General features: G+C 48.6%; 1 protein-coding gene across 1 annotated transcript in view; it reads left to right on the top strand.

Annotated features, from left to right (window-relative positions):
- Positions 1 to 6,954, top strand: part of FAM69C (family with sequence similarity 69 member C) — a 16,036-nt gene extending 9,082 nt beyond the window's left edge. Inside the window, exons 3-4 of the mRNA XM_006090790.3 lie at positions 3,241 to 3,405; positions 6,748 to 6,954. Coding sequence (XP_006090852.1) covers positions 3,241 to 3,405; positions 6,748 to 6,954 — 372 coding nt within the window. The remainder of the gene's footprint in view (positions 1 to 3,240; positions 3,406 to 6,747) is intronic.
- Positions 6,955 to 20,362: the final 13,408 nt, after the last annotated feature.

The raw sequence follows: 20,362 nt of genomic DNA, 5'->3' as shown, positions 1-20,362 counted from the left end.
GAGGACATCTGTAATACTTCCAACAATAAATATACATTTTTTTTAAAAAGGAAAATTACTTTGACATTCCAAAGATATGTTATCTTAGATGCAAAAAGATAATAGGCTCAATTAAGGTAAAGATTGACTGTTTGACTTTTGTTAGGAAAAATACTGCTTTTGGACATGACTACCTGCCATGAATTGCTTTTAGTTTAAAAAAATTTTCATTTCAGAGCATCCTATGTGGTTACTTTAGGTGTCTGAGTTTGTAAGGCCTCTCCTGAGCTTGTCAGGTTTAGTATATGGTTCCTCTCATCCACCCCAGTCAAAACGTAAGGGACAAATAGAAGGTACTATTCCAGCCACAGGAGTGCCTTGGTATAACAGCCTGAAATCGATATAGAGCCCTTCTCCTGTCAAGTCTTTGTCTCTGTGAAGGGCGTCATAGCATTTTGCCCCAACTTCTTTGTCCTAAAGCTCTGTCCCTGGCTGTCCCAGAGAGACTGATAAGCCGGTGGTTCCAAGTGCAGGAGGGAAAGAGCTGGGGGGAGGGAGGAGTTCCTGGAGGTTCCAGAGAGGTCTCCTGCCAGACAAGCTGTGAAAGTCAGGATGCCCCGGACTCATAGGCTTATTTCTCAGAGCTGAGGTCCTGGCCGAGGCTTCCTTACTTTGTGAGCAGGAAGGTTATGTAATGAACACAAAGGGCCGTGGCTCTCCTCAGAGCTGTCCTGGGGACCCAGCCATCCTGAGGCCTTGGGCAAGGAGGCGTGGAGTGTTCACACACAACCACCAGCTTTGGGTAGTTAGGGGTCCGTCCTTCCTGTCATGAGATAATTTGTTTATTCATCCAGCAAGTATGAGGGCGTGTGAGTGAGTGGTGGCAGTCGAGGGAACCCAGTGGCTGTCTGGGCTGGGTTCCCAGGAAAGGCTTTAGAAGGAGGTGGCGCTGATGGGTCTTCCCTGAGGAGTGAGCAACATGGGGCATTACTGGCTTGCAAGGTCCACCTCCATTGTGCCTTCCAGCATCTCCTGCATTACTGGCTTGCAAGGTCCACCTCCATTGTGCCTTCCAGCATCTCCTGCATCGTAGGCCTAAGATCGTTGTTCAATGAAGTCCTGGCTGCTCTCCTGAACTCGGCCCTGCAGCACGCAGCCCTGGCTGCTGCCAGAGCGAGGGTGAGGATGGGGAGGGAAGGACCGGATTCCACTGTGCTGACCCCGGCATTGCTGACCTTCCTCACGAGGCTGAGGTTCAAGAAGTTCATTTTACCTACGATTTTAAGTAAAAACCAGCCACATCACCAGAGAACGGGTTAGAAATGCAAGTTCTCCGCCTTTACCCAAGACCTCCTGAGGATGGATGTGGCCGTCTGAGTTTGAGAAACAAGCTAGGGGACCAGCAGGCAGGTCCTCCCTTCAGGACATGTTGCAGTGGCTCAGATGATGGGAAGAATTGATGACTCAAAGTCATTCACTTCCTCCAGGTCCCCACTTACAGGTCTTGATTTATCCCGGGGTTGCACAGGACTAGTAGGGAACATCATTGCTTCGTGCTCCCGGACTGCTGCCAGCAAGTGCTCCTTTCAAGCAGGTGATATGTTTCCTCCCCCAGAGCCACGCTTCCCGGTGGAGAATGAAATGCTTCTCCTCGGTGCTTTCTGAGCTGGCGCAGGATGAAGTTTGAAGGTGGCATGAGTTAGGCCACTCCACGCAGGAAGAATTTTAGGATTCTCCTGATACAATTTGAGAAACCTCCTGCAGGTCTTCTGATTTGTTTGGTCACTGTTCCTATTTTTGGTATTTATAGTTATGCTCATAATGGCTGTAATCCATCCTATGCCATGCACAAAAATTAAAAGATAAATCTGGTTCTCCTAGGAGTTGAGAAGGGAACCATCAGTAATGGTAAAGAGAGAAATTGCTAGGAGCTGAAATTCCATCTGGGGCCCCAGAAGAAGCTGGGCGGATTGCCAGAAACTGTAGAAGAAAGAGAAGGGTCTTGTAGCCCTAATAATACACTAGAAAGGCTGTAGATCATTAGCATAGCCTAATACTTTTTCAGTCTATTAACCAGTGCAAATAATGAAGTGAGCTATTTCTTTTGGCTAAATAATGAGACAGGAAAACTGATTAAAATGATAATTTCTGTTTGCTGTGCATGAATTAGTAATTAGGCAAAGCTCTTAACAAGGAAAAAGCTCCCTGTTTTTTGTTTGTTTGTTTCATTATTCTCCCCATATTTTGGAATAAATTATTTTCCCTCCTCAAGAAATACTCCCCAAGAAACTTTATTGCCTTCGGCATCAACCCTGAATGAGAAACAAAAACAAATGAACCCTTTCTTGAGATGCTACCAATGGGAGAAGGAAGGGGTGATGTTTTGACGTTGACCTGTGAAGGCTTGTGAAATGCCACAGACTCCCTCAAATTCATCAAGTCTTAAAAGCTGTTTAATACCTTGAAGCTATAAACTGCTTGATTTGGGCCAACTCCAGGTTTTCACAGGTTTGAGCTCATTTTTTTTTAAAAATTCAGGTGGTGAAGGAAATCTGCATAATACAGATATTTTTCTTGTTTTGAAGCCTCTTTGGTTTGAAGCCAAGAAGATAAAGAGATTCCAGGGGTCACAGTTCTTATGCTGACAATGGGATGTAGTGTCTGATGATATTGGATCAGACTCCACACATATCAACCCTAATCTGAGAACGTTGGCGCTGTCATTTCCCCCCACATGTCTATCCAAATAGTCAATTGCAAGCCAGGTAACAGAGATGCCATAGGTAGACAACCTAGATACAGTCGGCCTCATTTTCACACCCACAGACCTGCCTCTTGAACATAGTTTCCTTTTATTGCTTATATTCAAGGGGGTGGATGACCTGTCTCTCGCTGCTTTGTAATCTTGACCCTTGAAGGCCAGAGACCAAAGTAGTAAAGCAAGTAGGGGGAGTCATTCATTTTTAAGACATTTTAGAGATGCTACTTTTAAAGCTGAGAAACATTTAAAGATAAAAAGGGATGCTCTCTGCACAGTCCCAAATCCTAGGCTTTCGCTAGTGACAGCAAAGGTCCTTCTCAAAGTGAAAGCCTTGCGATAGGATCTATGCCAGTTGCATGGCCTGGGCTCCGCTGGCTGCAGAGCTCTGTGACCGGCCCCCTGTGACCCCGGCTCGGGAACACAGAGATGGAGGTGTTGCCCAGGCTCCCTCTGTGCTGAGCCCAGTGCCCCCTTAATTACCCTGTGCTGTTTGGTTACAGGTCGTGGCTATCGATGTGGACATGGCTTTTTTTGAACCTAAAATGAGGGAAATTCTCGAGCAGAATTGCACGGGAGATGAAGACTGCAATTTCTTTGATTGTTTCTCAAAGTGCGATCTCAGAGTCAACAAGTGTGGCGCGCAGAGAGTCAACAGCAACCTGCAGGTAAGCAGCAGCAAGACCACTCTCTGGAGCACCCCGCCCTGTGCCCCCAGGGCCTGATGTGTGTTGTGAGGGGGCGATGGTGGGAGGCGGTAGTCATTCATTCTTTGTTGTCTGCCCCATTAAGTTGTTGGCCATGAGGTCCAACGGATACAGCTCCCAGCAAAGTCAGCCTGGTCTGGTTCCCTGCACACACACACCGCCCCCGCTCCGCCCCTCTCCTCCCTCCCCCTCCCCCCCCCACATTCAGAATGATTACTAAGAATAAAAAGAATGCAAAGCCATTCTGAGAAACTGTCCAAATTAGAGAGGTTGGACAGACACCACAATCCTGATAGGCATGTGTTAGGGCCAGCAGGTGGGTAATAGAAGGAGAGAGAATGTGTCCCAAGTCCAGGAATCAGTGATAAATAAATAGGAAGGATGCTGGGTCCAGGCTCTCAGATAGGGTCTAGAGTCCGGGAGGTCCCCAAAGCAGGGCTCCAGACCCCATCAGTGGGAACACTCTCTCTTCTTTGGGCAGAAGTTATCTGCCCTCAGCCCTCCCCTGAGGCTCTCAGGTGGGCGTGGCTGAGCCTGAGCTCATAGGTGTTGATTGTAACCAGGAAGAGCCCCTGGCTGAGAAGCTGGGCCCACCACCTGGTTGCCTGTGTTCCATCATGTCTGTGCCCTTGCCTCACCTCCACTTTCCTGCTTTCTTATTCACTTATCCAACCCACTACCCCACTCACTTTTCTGTAGCTGTTCTTCCCTACCGTCCTCCAACCCGAAAGGCCAGTGTGCCCGAATGCAGGATGCAGACCTGGCGATGTGGGCTTGGGCCAGAGCAGGCCAGAGGTTGGTGCTGCGTCAGGCAACAAAGGAGGACTGTTCTGGGAGACCTGGCAGTGGTTGTGAATCTGGAATTCCTGGACCAGGCCAGACAAAAGCTCTGGGTGGGAAGCCTGCAGCAGTGATGTGGCCTCCAGAGGCCTCTTCTCCGCCCCAGCCTCTAGCTTCATGTGCACGCACACCCTAGGCGGGTCTGCAGGGAAAGCCTCTGCTTCAGTGGCGGGAACAAATGATTGGCACTACAACAGCAACCACCTGCCCTTTGCCCATAATGAGAGACTAATACAGGCGGGGCAAAAGCAGGTTTATGGTTGTTCCTACCGAAAATATACAATTCCTAATAAATAATAATGCAAGAATAAATCCTGTGTTTTGTGTACTCACAACTGTAAACCTTCTTTTGTCCCACCTCATATATAAAGGGCTCTTAGAGATCTATCGAGGCAAGTGGTGATCCTTATCCCTTAGCCTCTGAAGCTCCAAGAGTATCCCCAGGATTGTCCCTGCCCAGCAGAGCTTCTTTGGCACATCCCTGGGGCAGTGTCCTGTGATTGGTCAGTGGTGGTGGGGCATTTGCAAAGCACAGTGTGGAAGTGTGGTCCCCAAGGATGCCCCTCAATAAATCTCCGCGTGCAAACCTCCCTCTTAGAGCCCACTCCACAGGAAACCAACCTAAGCAAGGGGCAAAGGTCCTTATAATATAAAGAACATCTACAAATTAATATGAAAAAGTTCAACACCTGGTGGAAAAGTGGGCAAAGGATATCAACTTGACCATTCACTGGAAGGGAAGCAGAAATAGCTTTCAACCTGATGGATAAGAAATGCAAATGAAACCTTCTCACCCATGAGCTGGCAAAAATGAAAGATAACACACGTGCTGGCGAGGGCATGGGGCAGAGGAGCATTCTCATTGCACACTGCTGTGCGTGTGTAACTTAGTACAACTTTTATGGGGGTCAGTTTGGCAAGATGTATCAAAAGAAAAAATGCACATACTCCTTGGCCCAGAAATCTCATTTCTAGAAATTTAATCACTCACAAAAGTGACATATATGCAAGGTATTTATTTCAGTATTGTTCATAATAGCAAAAGTTAGTAAACAACCTACATTTCCATCATGGATAACTAATTAAGTAATTTATGATACATCCACAAGTTTAAGAGACAGCCATTGAAACTAATGGTATCCTATATAATAAAGAGCTAATTGCTAATTAGACCGGATGGCGGAACGACCTTCCAGAATGGCCTTCCAGACGACCTTCTGGAATGACCAGTGGGTGGGGCTTCAAGGCAGCAGCTGAGGCGGCCGAGGTTGCGAAGGCCTACTTTTGCACGAATTTCGTGCATCAGGCCTCTAGTATCCTTATATGAACAGATTTGGAAGGCTCTCCCTGATATTTGGTTAAGTGGGAATGGAAGCCATAAGACAGCGAGCATTATATACCGCCATTTATGGAAAGTAAAGGAGAAAGACTTGCACGCACAGGCTTGTGTGTGTGCATAGACTCTCTCGAGAAGGAGAGTCAAGGAGGGGGTCGTTTCTCAGAGCCAGAGCTCAGTGTCTGGCTGTTGGGACCGGGATGAAGACTAAGAGTGCAGTCTGTCTTTTGGGACATTGTACATTTTTGCACATGAAAATGTATTATCAATTCAAAAAAAGAAACAAGAGAGTGTTTTTTAAAAGAATCCTTGCCCTTGCAGGCACAGGGAGACAGAAGTTAAGTTATTTGTTTCTGTGAGACAGCAGCTCCGTAAAATGGAGGCATTTGTTAAATGAGGCTAATATAAAGCGTGATATAGAAAAAGGAAGCTGTGTTAATTATGCTGCTCCTAGTCCAGTTCTCCCAGTAGAGAGGAAACAGAAAGCTGTGCAACACACAGAAGGTGTAAACTGAGAATGCAAAGAGAGCTCCAGCATCAGTGAATTCCATACCTGGTTAGAATGAATGGCCGAAAGATAATGGCTCAAACTAAACCACCTTAAAGGCTCCTAAAAAGACCCTTACCACCTTTCTCCCCTGAGCCTCAAGGTGCTATCACATGTGCATACTACTTCTCACCAACATGTCATTGGACCCTCAGGACACCCTGTCCTGGTTATCACTGTTACTGTACCAATTTATGGCTAAGAATGCCCAACCTCAGCAATGTGGTGATAGAGGGGAGGACAACTATTCTCAGGTCCTCCGTGGGGCTGCTCCTTACGCAGCAGTTACTGCCTGTGACTTCCTGCTCCCTTCATCTTTGGAAATGTACTCTGCTCTGAGGCCAGAAGTGGAATTTTCTATCTGATATGAGGTAGCCTTCTCCCTGATGCAAAGTTTATTCGTGAGGCTGAGTGTTTAATTTCCAGAAGGGAAGGTACCTACTGGAGTCTGCAAGACCCTCCCCAAAGGCCCTTGGGGGTGTGGGAGCAGAGCTGAGGTCTATGGAAGGACCACTTGCGGGCTCCGGGCTCTCAAGGGGATGCGCTCCCCAAATGAATGTCTCCCTGTCCTTCCCCTCAGGTCGTCTGTGACAAAATATTCCGACACTGGTTCTCCTCGACTCTCCAGAGCTCTGCCATTTCCTTCCAGCTCCAGCGGCAGTTGCGGGAGGCCGTGCAGGAGTGCGCAGACCCAGGCGGCCCCCAGAGAGCAGCCCCCACCATGTTCTGGAGGCTTCAGCGCCTCCTCCAAGCTGCGCTGAGGGAACTGCGGGAGGCGGAGAAGTAGCCACAGCGGCCTCTCAAATGCTCGCTCAGGAGAGGTGACCTCTGCGTGGCTTTAAAGAGGAGACATTGTCACTGTGCAAATGATGGTCTCTGAGATACTGCGGCCTCCCAAAGAGCAAGGTCACCTAACGCCGTCTCCGTCGTGCGCCCACCGTTGTGGCGTGCGTGTCCTTCTGTCCTGTCTTGTCCTGGCTTGATTCCTTGTTTGGAGAGACCACCCTGGCCTCTGATCGTCACTCCTTGGAAGGTGACATGAGGGAGGTGGGCACAGAGCTTTTAGCTGTTGGAGGGCCCTCCCTCTGAAGCAGCACAAATGCCAACGTGCAATTGCTCTCGAGAAAGTGCTCATACTCAGCACAGACGTTTCCAGCTGTTCTCGCTGCAAATGGTTGTTGGGTAAAAAAGTGCACATGTGTACATAGGTGTGTGTACGTGTGTGTGTGCACACATGTGAGCACACATGCCTAAGTGAGCAGGTGAGTGTAGGCAGGTGAGAGTGAACAGGTGAGTGTGTGAGGTGTGTGTGAGAGCGGGTGAGGTGTGTGTGCTGTGCGATGGGGGAAGGTGATTTCTCCAATGTGTCCTGAGGGACCACTGGCCCAGCTAGCCAAGAAAGTCTCCTTTCCTTTGGAATTAAACACAGTAAAAACAACAGTTGCCTTGTTAGGCAGTGCGGTTTGTGTTGGAGAGTGTGTGAGGGACACCTTGTGCTGGTATTGGTTGTGAGGGCCCCGTGGACACTGTGGGCTGTGTTTTGGGGAGCACCATGCCCCTTAGTGCAGTCCGTCCTCCCGGGGAGCCGCTTGTGCAGTGACAAACCCCACACTGTTTGTCTGTGCCTTGCCCACCCTTTCGGATCCAGGCAAAGGGGGACAGCCTGCTTGTGCTGCTTGCACACATTTTCCTGGGTCGGCACCTCGGCTGGCCCTGTGTGGTGACAGCTGAGGCGGAGAACAATCTCAGGCCCAGCAGCTCTAAGTTCCGTGGCTCCTGAGCGGTGCCTGAAGGCCCGCGGTCACCTGCTAGTCGGCTTATCACCCCCCTGCACTGTCTCACTTGAATGACGTTCCTAAAGGGCCCCTCTCATCATAAGCATGAAGGCCTCTCTCTGCATCGGTACTCCCTGCAGGAAGCAAGACTCCTGGCCATCACTTTGTGGCAGAAAAAAAGAACACTAACAGTTGATTCCAAAGAGAAGAGAATGGCCTTTGCCTGGGAGCGGAAGCGAGGCTCTGCGGTGCTGGGCGTCTCAGTGAACCACAGCCTTCTGGTCGGGTTCTCTGTGAGCCAAAGGTTTCCATGCGCATGGTGTGCAGCCGAGGGCGAGGAGGGAGGGGCAGCGGCTTCGGGGCCTGTTGGCTTTGGCACTGTGAGGGCGGTGGGTCTCAGGTGGGTTGACCAGGTTGAGAGCCGCCCTTAGTGCTGGCCCGGAGCTCCCTGGCCAGGCAGGAGGTCTGGCCCCGGAAAGGGCAGAGGTTTGTTCTCATTTCGACCCGAATGGAAACAGATGTTTTTGTTTATCATGGAAACTATGCAATATATACTTACCCAACACAATAGTGTTTTTATTGCTGAAAAGGAGCAGTTTTATCCCTTTCCCCTTGCGTTTGACCTCTCTTTTCCCCCCTCCCCTCTCTGTCTCACACACACACACACACACACACACACACTCATGCGCCCTTTTCCCATCCTGTCTGCACAACTGCATTTACAGCAGTGTTTCTTGAACTATCCGTGGTAAAGTTCCGCTTTTATTTTTTGATTTTTTTGTTTTTAATTTTCAATCCCTTGCAAAATAAAACTTTTATATGATACAATAAACAAACACGGTTGTATCAGTATTTAATATTGTTAAACACGTTAGAGTGTTTCTTGCTTATCTGATGAGCAGCCACCCTCCCAGTTGGGGCAAGTATCAGCCTAAGTGATTTCTATATTTTGTTATGAAAACACACACAGTAGACAGAACACGGTCAGAGAAAGTCCTTGGGAGTCGGGGGCTTATAAAGTGGGTTCAGCAAGCACAGGCTATGGCTTTTCCAGTTGCATCCGAGTTACAGTCAGCAGTGCTGACTTCATCTCCACTCCCCGGAGATGATAATTTTCACAATGTATCTTGATACGTTGTAGTTAACATCACCTTGTGATGAAGCCATTCAGATCACATGCCCCACTGGGTTATAGATGACAGACATCAACTGCACAGAAACCGTGGGCAGCTCGGGCCACGTGCCCCTGACCTCGTGCTTCCTGAACGGCTCGGTACCCTGGAGGGGTGGACGTCCTGGCAGGGCCATGTGGCTGCATCTAACCCTCCTTTCTCACCTCCTCACGGCTGAGCAGCAAGCCGCTGCATCTGAACAAGATTGGTCAATTCAGAGAACCATGGGCAGAGTTTCTCTCTCCACAGTGGTCCCAGACCGCTGCTTCGGAATCACCTGGAATCTTCTTCTAAATGCAGATTAGAATCAGGGTCTGTGGGGCTGAGGCTGCCCCCACCCTGAGATTTTTGATGCACCCCAACGTTTGAGAACACTGCTCCCTAGGCCTGGCCCAGTCCTTCTTCATTCTGGAGACCATCCCTGGGTGATCCAGGCTGGCCTTGGGCTGGGGGGTGACATCCCCAGCTAGTCTTTCCTCAAGCATGCTCCCTAGGTTAGGGACATTTAGTCAGGTTTTTTTTTTTTTTGAGAAAAGATCATCTTTAAATAGAGCAATGGCTTTCCAACCAGTCACTTTTGGGTAATAGACCTGGAGGCATGAATTCCATTCTTACAGCTTCTATTCCTTCTCTTACTTCCCATCACGTGTCAGCGTCCCTGCTCACCAAACTCCCAGGTGCAAGTGCCAGTTGACTCTGACCCCCTCCTTGGGCCAGGGGCCTGGGAACCCACCGCCGGTCCTGGAGCACTTCTCCGCCCCGAGTCTAGCTGCCTGTCTCTGCAGAGCAAGTGCCAATTTGTCCTCATTTAGTTGGGAAGCGCCCCTCCCCCAGCTCCTTGCTCCCTGCCCCTCCCAGTCCTAAGAGGTCACCCGTGGCTCACGGCAGAGACAGAAAACCTGTCTCAGTAAAGTGTGTGAAAGGTCACTGGGCAACTCCACTGAGATCATCCCAACTCTCCTGCTCTCTCCCCACTGCATCGCCAGCCTCGGGGTACCCGACCAAGCCCCTGCCGCGGGGCCTCAGAGCGCAAGCACATTTACCAGCTGTCACATTCAAAACACAGCCAACGGGAGAGCATTACGTTCCAATCGCTGGAGAGGGGTTTTCTGATGGACGTTTCAGCTCCACTTTCCATCGGCGTGCCCTCCTTTCCACCCTTGGGTCAGGTCTTCCGGTGATGAGGTCCCGAAACTCAGAGCCCCTCCTGGCCTTCTGAGCCGGGCACAGCTGCGGGTGTTGAAGAAATGACTGTGTACCTGGAGAGGACCTGGCTGGCCCTCGGCTGGGGGCCAGGCCTTCCAGGCACCACACCCATTTGCAGGTGTTTGAAAGGGCTCCTGGGCTCAGAGTCAGCCGGCCCCCTGGAGGCACCATGTGAGTCCCCAGCCTCCCCTCTCAGACTCTCAGCTTTTCAAACCTTCCTTCTTTGCTACAGCTTTTCCGCTCTGTAGTCCCTTTTCCTTTTATCCTCCCCAACCTCCTTTGAAGGCTGGAGATGAGACTGGAGGGTGCAGTCTAAGAAGTTGTGTAATTTTGAGGGAGCCACAAAATTCTCTAAATTCGTGCTTTTAGTCGATGCCTCTCCCCACTGTGAACACTCCTGCTTAACTTCTCTTGCTGCATTCTTTATTCTGCTTCTTTCTCTGAAAATATTTGGCTGAGTCACGTGCAAGGGGAGCCTTCTCCAAATCCCATGGTGATTCCGACAGAGACCAGGAGGGGTCCCGTGGAGTTTGGGGGGAGGGAACTGTGGAGGCGCCACCACAAGCGGCCTCCTCTGTGTGGTGGGCGGTGGCCGAGTGTGTCCCCCGTGGGGAGTGACACCCTAGGGCAGTGATGGCGAACCTTTTGAGCTCGGCGTGTCAGCATTTTGAAAAACCCTAACTTAACTCTGATGCCATGACACATATAGAAATTTTTTGATATTTGCAACCATAGTAAAACAAAGACATATTTTTGATATTTATTTTATATATGTAAATGCCATTTAACAAAGAAAAATCAACCAAAAAAATGACTTCAGAGGTGACACGCGTGTCATAGGTTCGCCATCACTGCTCTAGGGCGTAGTGTTTCTCACAGTCACTGCTGGAGCCGCACTGCCTGCAACAGCTGGGGGCTGATGGGCCTCCAGGGCCTCTCCTGTCCTGGAGCATCTTGTTCCGAGTGTCCTAGGCTCTCAGTTCTGGGAAAACAAACTGCGAAGCTTTCAAGAGCAATTCAGATTTATTGTGTTTCTTGAACAGAGGTTTTGTGGAGCTCCGTGCCCTTGGGGCCAGGCCTCACACCCACAGGGTTCTCTACAAAGGGCCAATTTCTACAGGCAAATGAGAGGGAAAAGACCAAGAACAGGAAGAAATGTAGCTTGTTCTTGAAAAGCAAATGCAGTCCATTTTTGTCCGTGAGGTAAAATACATACAACATAAAATTGACCGTTTTTAAGTGAACAATTCAGTGGCATTAAATACATTCACAATGTTGTGCAACCATCACCACCATTCATCTCCAGAGCTTTTCATCTTCCCAAACTGAAGCTCTGTCCCCGTTAAACATGAACTCCCTCCTCCCCAGCCCCTGGCACCCACCTTTCTGCTCTCTGTTTCTGTGAATTTGACTCCTGTAGGTCCTCACATAAGTGGAATCCTACAGTATCTGTCCTTCTGTGTCCGGCTCATTTCACGGAGCATAATGTTCTCGAGGCTCACCCACGGTGTATGTAGTATAGACCAGAATGTCATTCCTTTTTTATGGCAGAATAGATTTGGATTGTGTGGACACACCACTGCCCTATGGAGTATCGGTTTCAATTGGATCATAGCTCACTTTGCCAGGTTTGGGATCAAAGACCCTGTTGGAGTCCCATTCCACCTGAGGGCCGTTTGCCTTGTAAACTGGGCAAGTGTGCCGCGCCAGCACGGCCAAGGGTGAACCCGAGTGGGGGCGATGAAAGGATTAAGAAAAGACAGACAAGAGAATGAAAGCTGGGTCTCGGTGGGACGCTGCTCCCGGATGGAGAGACAGCGCCAGTGCCCACAAGCCGTGTCTTTATTTTATAGCAGATGCCACGAGTCAACGTAAGGGCATGATCAAGCTGTTTACAACATTCTCGTGGGTTTCAATCCTACTCAACTACATGCACCTGAACTCTATCAAGCCCACATCACTCAGGCACGTGGGACCACGTGTTCGGACCATAAGGTTCATGCTTACAACTATAGCTGTTGGCTATAATTGTGCTGGGAAGGCTCTGCCCTCCAAGCTGGGACTTGCACGTGACAATGAGAGGACTGTGCCCTCTTATCAGTCCAAGGCTTAAACCTGTCCAAACACTGTAGCCGCACCCCACAGGCAAGTGCCTGGATCAGGGCATAATCACTTCTAGAAACATCTCAGTTAAGAGCATCCTCAGGCCAGCGTGGGCAGCAAATGCCCCTGGTCTCCTCACCTGCTCTGTTCCCTCTGGGTTCAGAGCCCCAGGTCCTCACCCACCCGCACAACATCACCATTCCCTATTGCACCACCCAGGAAAGACATCCTCAATAAATTGTTAAATGAAAACAAAAGGCTGCAGAACAGTTGGTATTTGACAATTCATTTTTTTTCATTTTAAAAACATTGCAATATAATTGGTGTACAACAGTGTTGCCAACCGGTGGTCTGTGGACCACTGGTGGTCCATGAGGTCTGAAAGGTTGGCGATCTCTGGTGTACAACATTGTGTAAGTTTAAGGTATACAACATGTTACGTAATACATTCACATATTGTACTATGATAAGCACCATAGCATTAGTTAACATCTCTATCACTTTATGTATTTATTTTCTGTGGCAGGAACAATTAAGATCTTGTCTCTTAGCATATAATTCACTTTTTGTTCAAGAAAAGAACCACATCTGTTCGTGGGTGTGTACACACACATATAAAACCATACATATAAAAGTCTCTAAAATTCTGCACATGAAGCTGTGACCCTCTCGGGGAGGTGAATATTTACTTCATCAATTATATCCTTCTGCATCGTATATTTCTAATTTTGGGGGTAATAATCGTTTTGGTCATTGAAAATTAAAAATATATATTTTACAAGTCAATGTTTCCAAAGTTTTCCAAGAGTCGGTTTTCAAAGTTTCCCAGGGAAACTTAGTTGGAACTGTTAAATTTAATAAGATTATGGGCCAAGGCCTTGGAAAAAAATACAAGTCTATAAAAATCAAGGTTATTTTTGCTCAGATCCTCTGTACGGAACTCCTCTGTGAGTTGGGAAGCAAAGCAACTCTACTCTCACACTCAAAATATGTGCTGCCTGTCTGTGAGTATTGTCAGAGGTGCTCTCGTACTTTTCATGGAAGGGGCTGGATTTCTGAAACTTGGATTTTATATTTGTGAACATGACCCTACATAAACACAGTGTCTAAAATAGGCAATGCTCATTCTGAGAGAAAACTGCATTATTTGAATCCACTGCTCATTCCGGAAATTCTTTGCAATTCAGGGTACTATTTACTCAAGTACAGGGGTGGGCAAATGTAGATTTACAGTTGTAAGACACAAAACACAGTTTAATCTTGTATTATTTATTTATTATTGTTATTATTATTATTATTATTACTAACCTACTTGTGTTCATTCTTGTATGTTGACTGGATGGAATTTGACTTTACTTCTGATACTGTTTTTTAATGTTTTCCAGCTTTCTGAAGAAATCTATTTTATTTTTTAATGACCAGTAGCCCATACACCTAAATATAAATAGAGACAAGTGACATGTCCTTGATGGATCAAGGACACTGGAGTCTTGAAGTGTTTTCTTCAGACTTGAAGATACAGGTTGAAAAGACAGACATGGTGGCCAAAGAAAGTGGGTTTGTAAAACTTGGGACATTAATTCACCCAAAGTGAATCTTTGCGGTATCAACTTTGTTTTGCATTGGTTTGGCTTTTGATTTTCCTACTGAAGGTTCCTTGAGAAAATATATTTACTCCCAAGCCTGAGCAAAGGCTGTGTGTACCACAGTGATCCATCTGAAGCCTTTTGGCTGAGGAGAGGTCTGACTAACCACTATGCACGTGTGCTGGGCTCCAGCATTAGCGTGTGTGCAGGAGCCTGCCGGAAATGTGTGTGAACACATCTGCTCTTGGCCATGCCTTTTTCTTGCATCCATTTTTTGCTCTCCAAAGCTTCCTGGGACGGTAACAACCCAGAGGGGGGCCAGAATGGGAGGGGCTCACAGGAGGACAGGAAGTGCCATATGGTGACTTGGAAAGTTTCTCGCAGGGTGGGGGAAGACCTTTCTACTTGAGGTCAATGGTGCAACTAATTTTCAGGTCCATTGGCCAGGGGCTCAGAAGACAGCTGTTCCTGCTGCTTCCCTGGGTCCATGTGGGCTCATAACAAATTCTAATGTGGGTTGTCCTCGGAACATGCAGGCCTGAGATCCCTAGTGAAATCCTCCGTTCAGCCATCTCCTCTCCAGCTCGAGTCTGAAGATTAAAACAAGAGGCCTCTTTTCAACCAATAAGAAGCCAGAAGGTTTAGGTGCTTGCTCTAAGGAAATAGCTGTAATGTGCTAGCTTTGGATAGAAAAACTGTTCTCTTAGCTATTCATCACCCTGTTAATCCATAAGTCCACCCATGCATATCTATCTATGAATGATTGTAGTTCCTTAAAAAAGAAATATGCTTGCACAGAAGTTAGAAATAAAATCTGAAGTGAGATGGTACTAGTTGGGGGAAATAACATCCACAGAGATTCTCACTGTATAGATGACACAGATCAGCACCGGAACTGGACACCGTTCGCAGTGGGGTTGCCAAGTCTTATTAAATGCACTGGAGTTGAGCAACCTCAAAGCTTGTTCTGGGAAATGAGACAGCAGAATTGTGAGGTAGGAGTGAAATCTTCCCTGAGTCCTCTTCCCAGCACAGGAGGGTTTCCTTTAAAATGCAAACCCTCCATGTACAAGTGAAAGAACGAGTCACATATCCCCAATTTCCCACTTCCCTCTGTTATGGCAGAAATCAGGCTGGTGGGAAGCGACAAACCAGATGCACTGGGAGGTTCAGAAAAGGACTGTTTTATTCGCAGCGATGCTTGGCTTAGCGGAGTCTTCTCCAGAGGCTGAGCCCTGAATGCAGTGGGGCCTGGCCTTTTATCCCCCCTAGCTCCTTTGTCTCCCAAATATGGACTAAGCTTCCAGACATGTCCCTAGTTCCTTTGTCTCACATATATAGACTAAGTTTCCAGTCATTCAGGGAGCCTTCCAGTTTGGGCAGTGTGATGCAGGTGAGATTACAGGAACCAAGGAAGTGGTCTGGGTAGGATAATTAGGCAAGATTACAGGAAACAGGGAAATGGTCAGGCGAGATTGCAGGAACCAGGAATGTGGTCAGGGTAGGATGATTTAGATGAGAATTTTCCTTTCTCACCTCCACCTGAGGAAAATGGCCCAGCCTCCTAGGCCTGCATATGCAGGTGTTTTAGAGCTCTACCAGGGTCTTCCTGAGGTCAAGGCAGCAGTCCATAAGAGGGAGACATCTTAGAAACAGGCCTATTTCTTGAGCTCAGCAGGCCCAGGAAAGCATAATCTGAAAAGGGTTGGTGGGGGCAGGGATGAGCCAATACGCTGAGCCAAAGATCAGCAATGTACTTGGGGTCTCCCAGGCACTGTGACCTTGGGAGCTGTGGGACTCAGGAAAGTGTTTGCATTCCTCCACACAGCTCTGACTCTGGCTCCTCACTGAGGCTGAAATTGGGGGTGTGTGTGTGTGAGTATGCATGTGCACACATGTGCGTGCATTTGTGTGCTTGTGTTTTCATGTGTGTGTGCTGCACCAGTTGGTACCAGTTCCATGTTTGGAAGCAAAAGATGAGAAGACCTTGAGGGGCCACTGAGGGAGCCACACCAGCCTGGACTGGTCCTCCAACACCCTCAGGGCATATTCTGAAGGCAGACTCCAGCAGAGGAGTGGGGACCACTGGGATAACACCTGGATTCCGCAGCTTTGTGGGCCAGAGAAGAGTGAAGACTTTTCTTGGTGCTCTTCCCCTTGGACCAGTGGGGGATGTGCTAGTTTGCCTTAGCTGTTGTTCTAACCCTTAGGGAGAATTTCAACTTCCTGTGGTGGAGATGTGTAGAGTGGAGGCCAGAGGTGGGAAGACAGGTGGGGAGGAGTCTGATGTGTCCCCAAGGCTGGGATTGGAGCTCTGGAGAGAAAACCTGAGGGGGGAGGGGCAGCCCTGGAGGAATAATGGAATTTTACATTTTGAGTAGCATCACCAGAAACCTGTTTATTGACTGTAAATAACTTACAATGCTGAGTCAGTTGCTGAATTGGCCAGCAAAGTCATCCATTTGAAATCACAGAGAGGAAAATGAGGAGTTTGTATACACTGGGCAGAACAAGTCACTGAAGGGATTCTTGCCAAATGGACCGAATTCCCGGCGATGTGATCACATGCTTAGTGATAATGGGGATGCGGTGACTGAGAGCATCTGTCTGCTTCTTTGGAGCATTTGGGGCTTCTCGGTAAAACCTGTCTCAGCGAAGACAGCTAGTTTTATATCCATGTACTGCCATCCTATTGGCCCCTATTTTTCCTGGTGAAATCGCAGACCACGTAATTACTGATAGTTCAGTGTCAAGTCGGGAAGGAGTATTGATCTGAAGAAAGCACTTTACTCCATTTCAACTAGCTTGGGAAGTGGAAATTGACAGGAAGCCTCATGATTCCTTGAAAGAAATAAATGGGAATCGATAAAAGAAGACTTATTGGGGCCAAAACAAAGAAACTGGTTGGGAAAGAAAAACTTAAAAAGTCAGTGAAAAATGGTGGAGCAGATACTTGAGCAGGACAGTGAGGGTGGTATGAGACCCTTTGGGGAGCCCACTGTAACCCTCGCTCGTAAGGAGATGGCAAAGTACCCGTCATAAGTGGGTACTGCTGTCACGCACACCAGTAGACGTCTCAGTGGATTTCCCTAATGCACGGGTGGGGCTCACCTATGTGAACAACCCCTTCTCAAAGGAAGATGCCTGGAATCTGTGACAAAATTCAGTGCTCAGGAAGGATGGTGGCTTTCCTTGGGACTGTGAAGGATTTCTGCAGGTCCCACTGTGGAGAGCGGCTACAGTGTTTGGACAGGTTCAAGCCTCGGACTAATGAGAGGGTACAGTTCTCTCATGGCCACGTGCAAGTCCCAGCTTGGAGGGCAGAGTCCTCCCAGCACAATTATAGCCAATAGCTATAGTTGTAAGCTTGAACCTATGGTTTGAACACATGGCCCCATGTGCCTGAGTAATATGGGCTTGATAGAGTTCAGGTGCATGTAGTTGAGTAGATTTGAAACTCACGAGAATGCTGTAAACATCCTGACCACGCCCTTACTTTGCCTCATGGAATCTGGCTATAAAATAAAGACACGGTTTGTAGTCTGTGGCGCTGTCTCTCCATCCGGGAGCAGCGTCCCACCCAGACCCAGCTCATTCTGTTGTCTGTCTTTTCTCCATCCTTCACCGCCCCCTCTCAGGGTCGCTGAACCTGGCTGAGCTGGCGTGGCACATAAGGCGCCCTGGGGCTGAGTATGCCATGGCCATGCCAGCTTGCTATATCCCACATGTTGCTAAGTTAGATGATTTGGGAACAATGAGGTGTGTGTGTGGGGGGGTGCTATCTCCACACAATCCTGCTGGGTCTCCTGATTCCCCTGGAAGCTCACACTCTGAATTGAAGTATCCTAGGTCTGCACCAAGAAATGTGATTTAAAAATAATCTATAGACTTTGTTTTTTAGAGCAGTTTTAGGTCCACAGCAAAACTGAGCAGAAAGTACTCTCTGCCCACCCACCCACCAATGCACAGTCTCCCCTATTATCAACATCCCCACCAGAGTGGTGTGTTTGTTATAACTGATGAACCAACACTGACACATCGTTATCATCAAAGTCCACAGTTTACATTAATGCTTACTCTGTGGGTTTGGACAAATGTATGGCATGCATCCACCATTACAGCATCACCCAGAGGCAGTTCACTGCCCCGAAATCCTCCTACGTCCATTTGTGTAGGAAGAAGGGCAACGTGGAGGGACGCAGAGAAGAGCCACAGGCTGATAAGTGGGCGGGGGGAAGGGAAGGCCTGGAAGATGCCAGGGAAGAAAAAGGTGAGTTAGATTTCTTCATCTTTGAGAAGGGAAATCTGAGACACAATGGCCAACACCTTCCGGGGGTCTTTTAGACTGGTGGGGGATGGGATGGGCGATCAAATTTAGATTTGAAGAGCAGGGATTTTTATCTGTTTAGATCACTTTTAAATTCCCAGTGCCTGGCACATAATAGGTGCTCAACAAATATAAGTTGAATGAATGAGCCAGACATGATCTACAGAGTAAGGAATTTAAGTTGCATGTGATGGAGGATTTTCTACCGAGGCTGCTTTCAGCCTCAGGAACTGACCACGAAATCCTACCTCTGGAGGAAATCACGTCTGGGAAGGTGGGTCCACGTCAACACATTTCCTGAGAAATGTGGGGTGTTCAGAGTGAGTGGCGGTTTCTTCGCATTATCTGACCTAGGAGAGCAGAGCGGCAGAGGGCCAGCTGGCCGTGGGAACAGAGGGAGGCACTGCTCAGACGTGAGTAAGTGCTGGAGTGTGCAGGGCCCGGAGTGCTCATGAGACTTTCCAACAGAGAAATGCTCAGGCTCCGTCCCAACCTTCCAGATCAGACTCTCTGGGGTGACTGTGGAATTGCTGTTTTTAAGCTTCCCATGTGATCCCGACTTGGGACCAGCCTGCTTTGCCAGTGTTGGAAAAATACTCAAGTGGGACGTCTTTAAAAATGGGCCAACACCAGTCTGTTCAAAGTGACCTGGGTGTAGTTCTCTGTGGAGGCCAAGGGCTGAGGTAGGGTCTGCCCTTCAACGCTATGCCCCGTGATCTGTAGACTAAACCCCAATTCCAAGGACTCCTCTGTACAGAAGCAAAGGCTGCATTTCAGGAGGTTAGACTACCATGCAGCACACCTGCGCTCACCTCCTGGGGCTGCTGTCACCAAGTACCACAAGCCCAGCGGCTGAGAACAACACAAATTACTCCCGGACAGAAGTCCAAGATCACTTTCCCTGAGCAGTATTCAAGGTGTGGGCAGGTCTCTGTGGGGGATCTCTCTGGCCTCCTCCAGCTTCGGGTGGCTGCCCGAGTCCTTGGCGGTGGCCTCAGCACTGCCATCTATCTGTCTGCGTGTTCACATCACCTCCTCCTCTTCCGTAGTCTATTACCCATCCGCCTCCCTCTCCTAAGGACACCTGTGGCTACAGGTAGGGCTTCCAGATGATCCAGGAGAATCTCTCCATCTCCAGGTTCTTGATTTGATTGCACCCGCAGAGTCCTTTTTGTCACATAAGGTTTGTTCACAGGTTGTGGGATTAAGGACATGGACATATGTGTGTGTGTGTGGGGGGGGTCCACCAGTTGCCTACCCCAAGGTCAGTCATGTAACAAGCAGGCATATAAAGTCCACTGACTTTCTAAATTTAACTACAGCAGCTGCACGGTTGATGAGCATTCGTTTGATGAGAAGGAGAGCTGAAGAGCTGAGGGGAGGGCTGGGTTTTGCAAGGGGAGGCCCAGGCTGCTGCAGCCACCAGATTTTAGGGAACTCCCAGGTCTGAGAAAGCAAAGCCCGGGGTGCAATGTGGGGAGGAGAGGCAGGCAAGCTCCAGAGCCACTTTCGGGGCTCCCCCAGGCACCTGTCTGAGGGGGAGAGGATCTCTGCGCCCAGGACAGGTCGTGAGCGTTTTGGGGAACAGAGACCTTTAGCCACGTGTTAGTCATTATCGTCATTGCTTCAACCTGCACACGAGGACCATTCCTACAACGAGCTATCAGGTTCCCAAAAGGAAAGGCTCTGTTTTCACGCTGTCTGTTCTGCCCTTTTCACCTGAAGCCACTCTGCTCCGAGAAACTTGTTTCTCCTGCGAAGCGACTCCCCCAACGTGAACAGGCGGAGAGCGTTTCTGGGAACGTTCCTAAGCGGAGCAGCTGCGGATGTGAAGAGGAGGCAGCGGGTTACAGCTCACCCAGAGCCTCCGGCCAGGCCTCCTGGTCAGGCTGCAGGAAGGGAGTCGTTTTTAAAAGCACCTCAAGATGATGAATAGAAAGTCACTGAGCTTAAATAATTGATTGGTAAGAGACATCCTTTTCCTTAAAGCAATAAATGAATCATGTTTTTGTCTCTGACACCAAAT

The sequence above is a fragment of the Myotis lucifugus genome, unplaced genomic scaffold (genome assembly GCF_000147115.1).
Source record: "Myotis lucifugus unplaced genomic scaffold, Myoluc2.0 scaffold_82, whole genome shotgun sequence".
In the NCBI taxonomy this organism is placed as follows: domain Eukaryota; kingdom Metazoa; phylum Chordata; class Mammalia; order Chiroptera; family Vespertilionidae; genus Myotis; species Myotis lucifugus.
The sequence above is the reverse complement of the archived record's forward strand: the minus strand, read 5'-3'. Positions and strand labels throughout refer to the sequence as shown.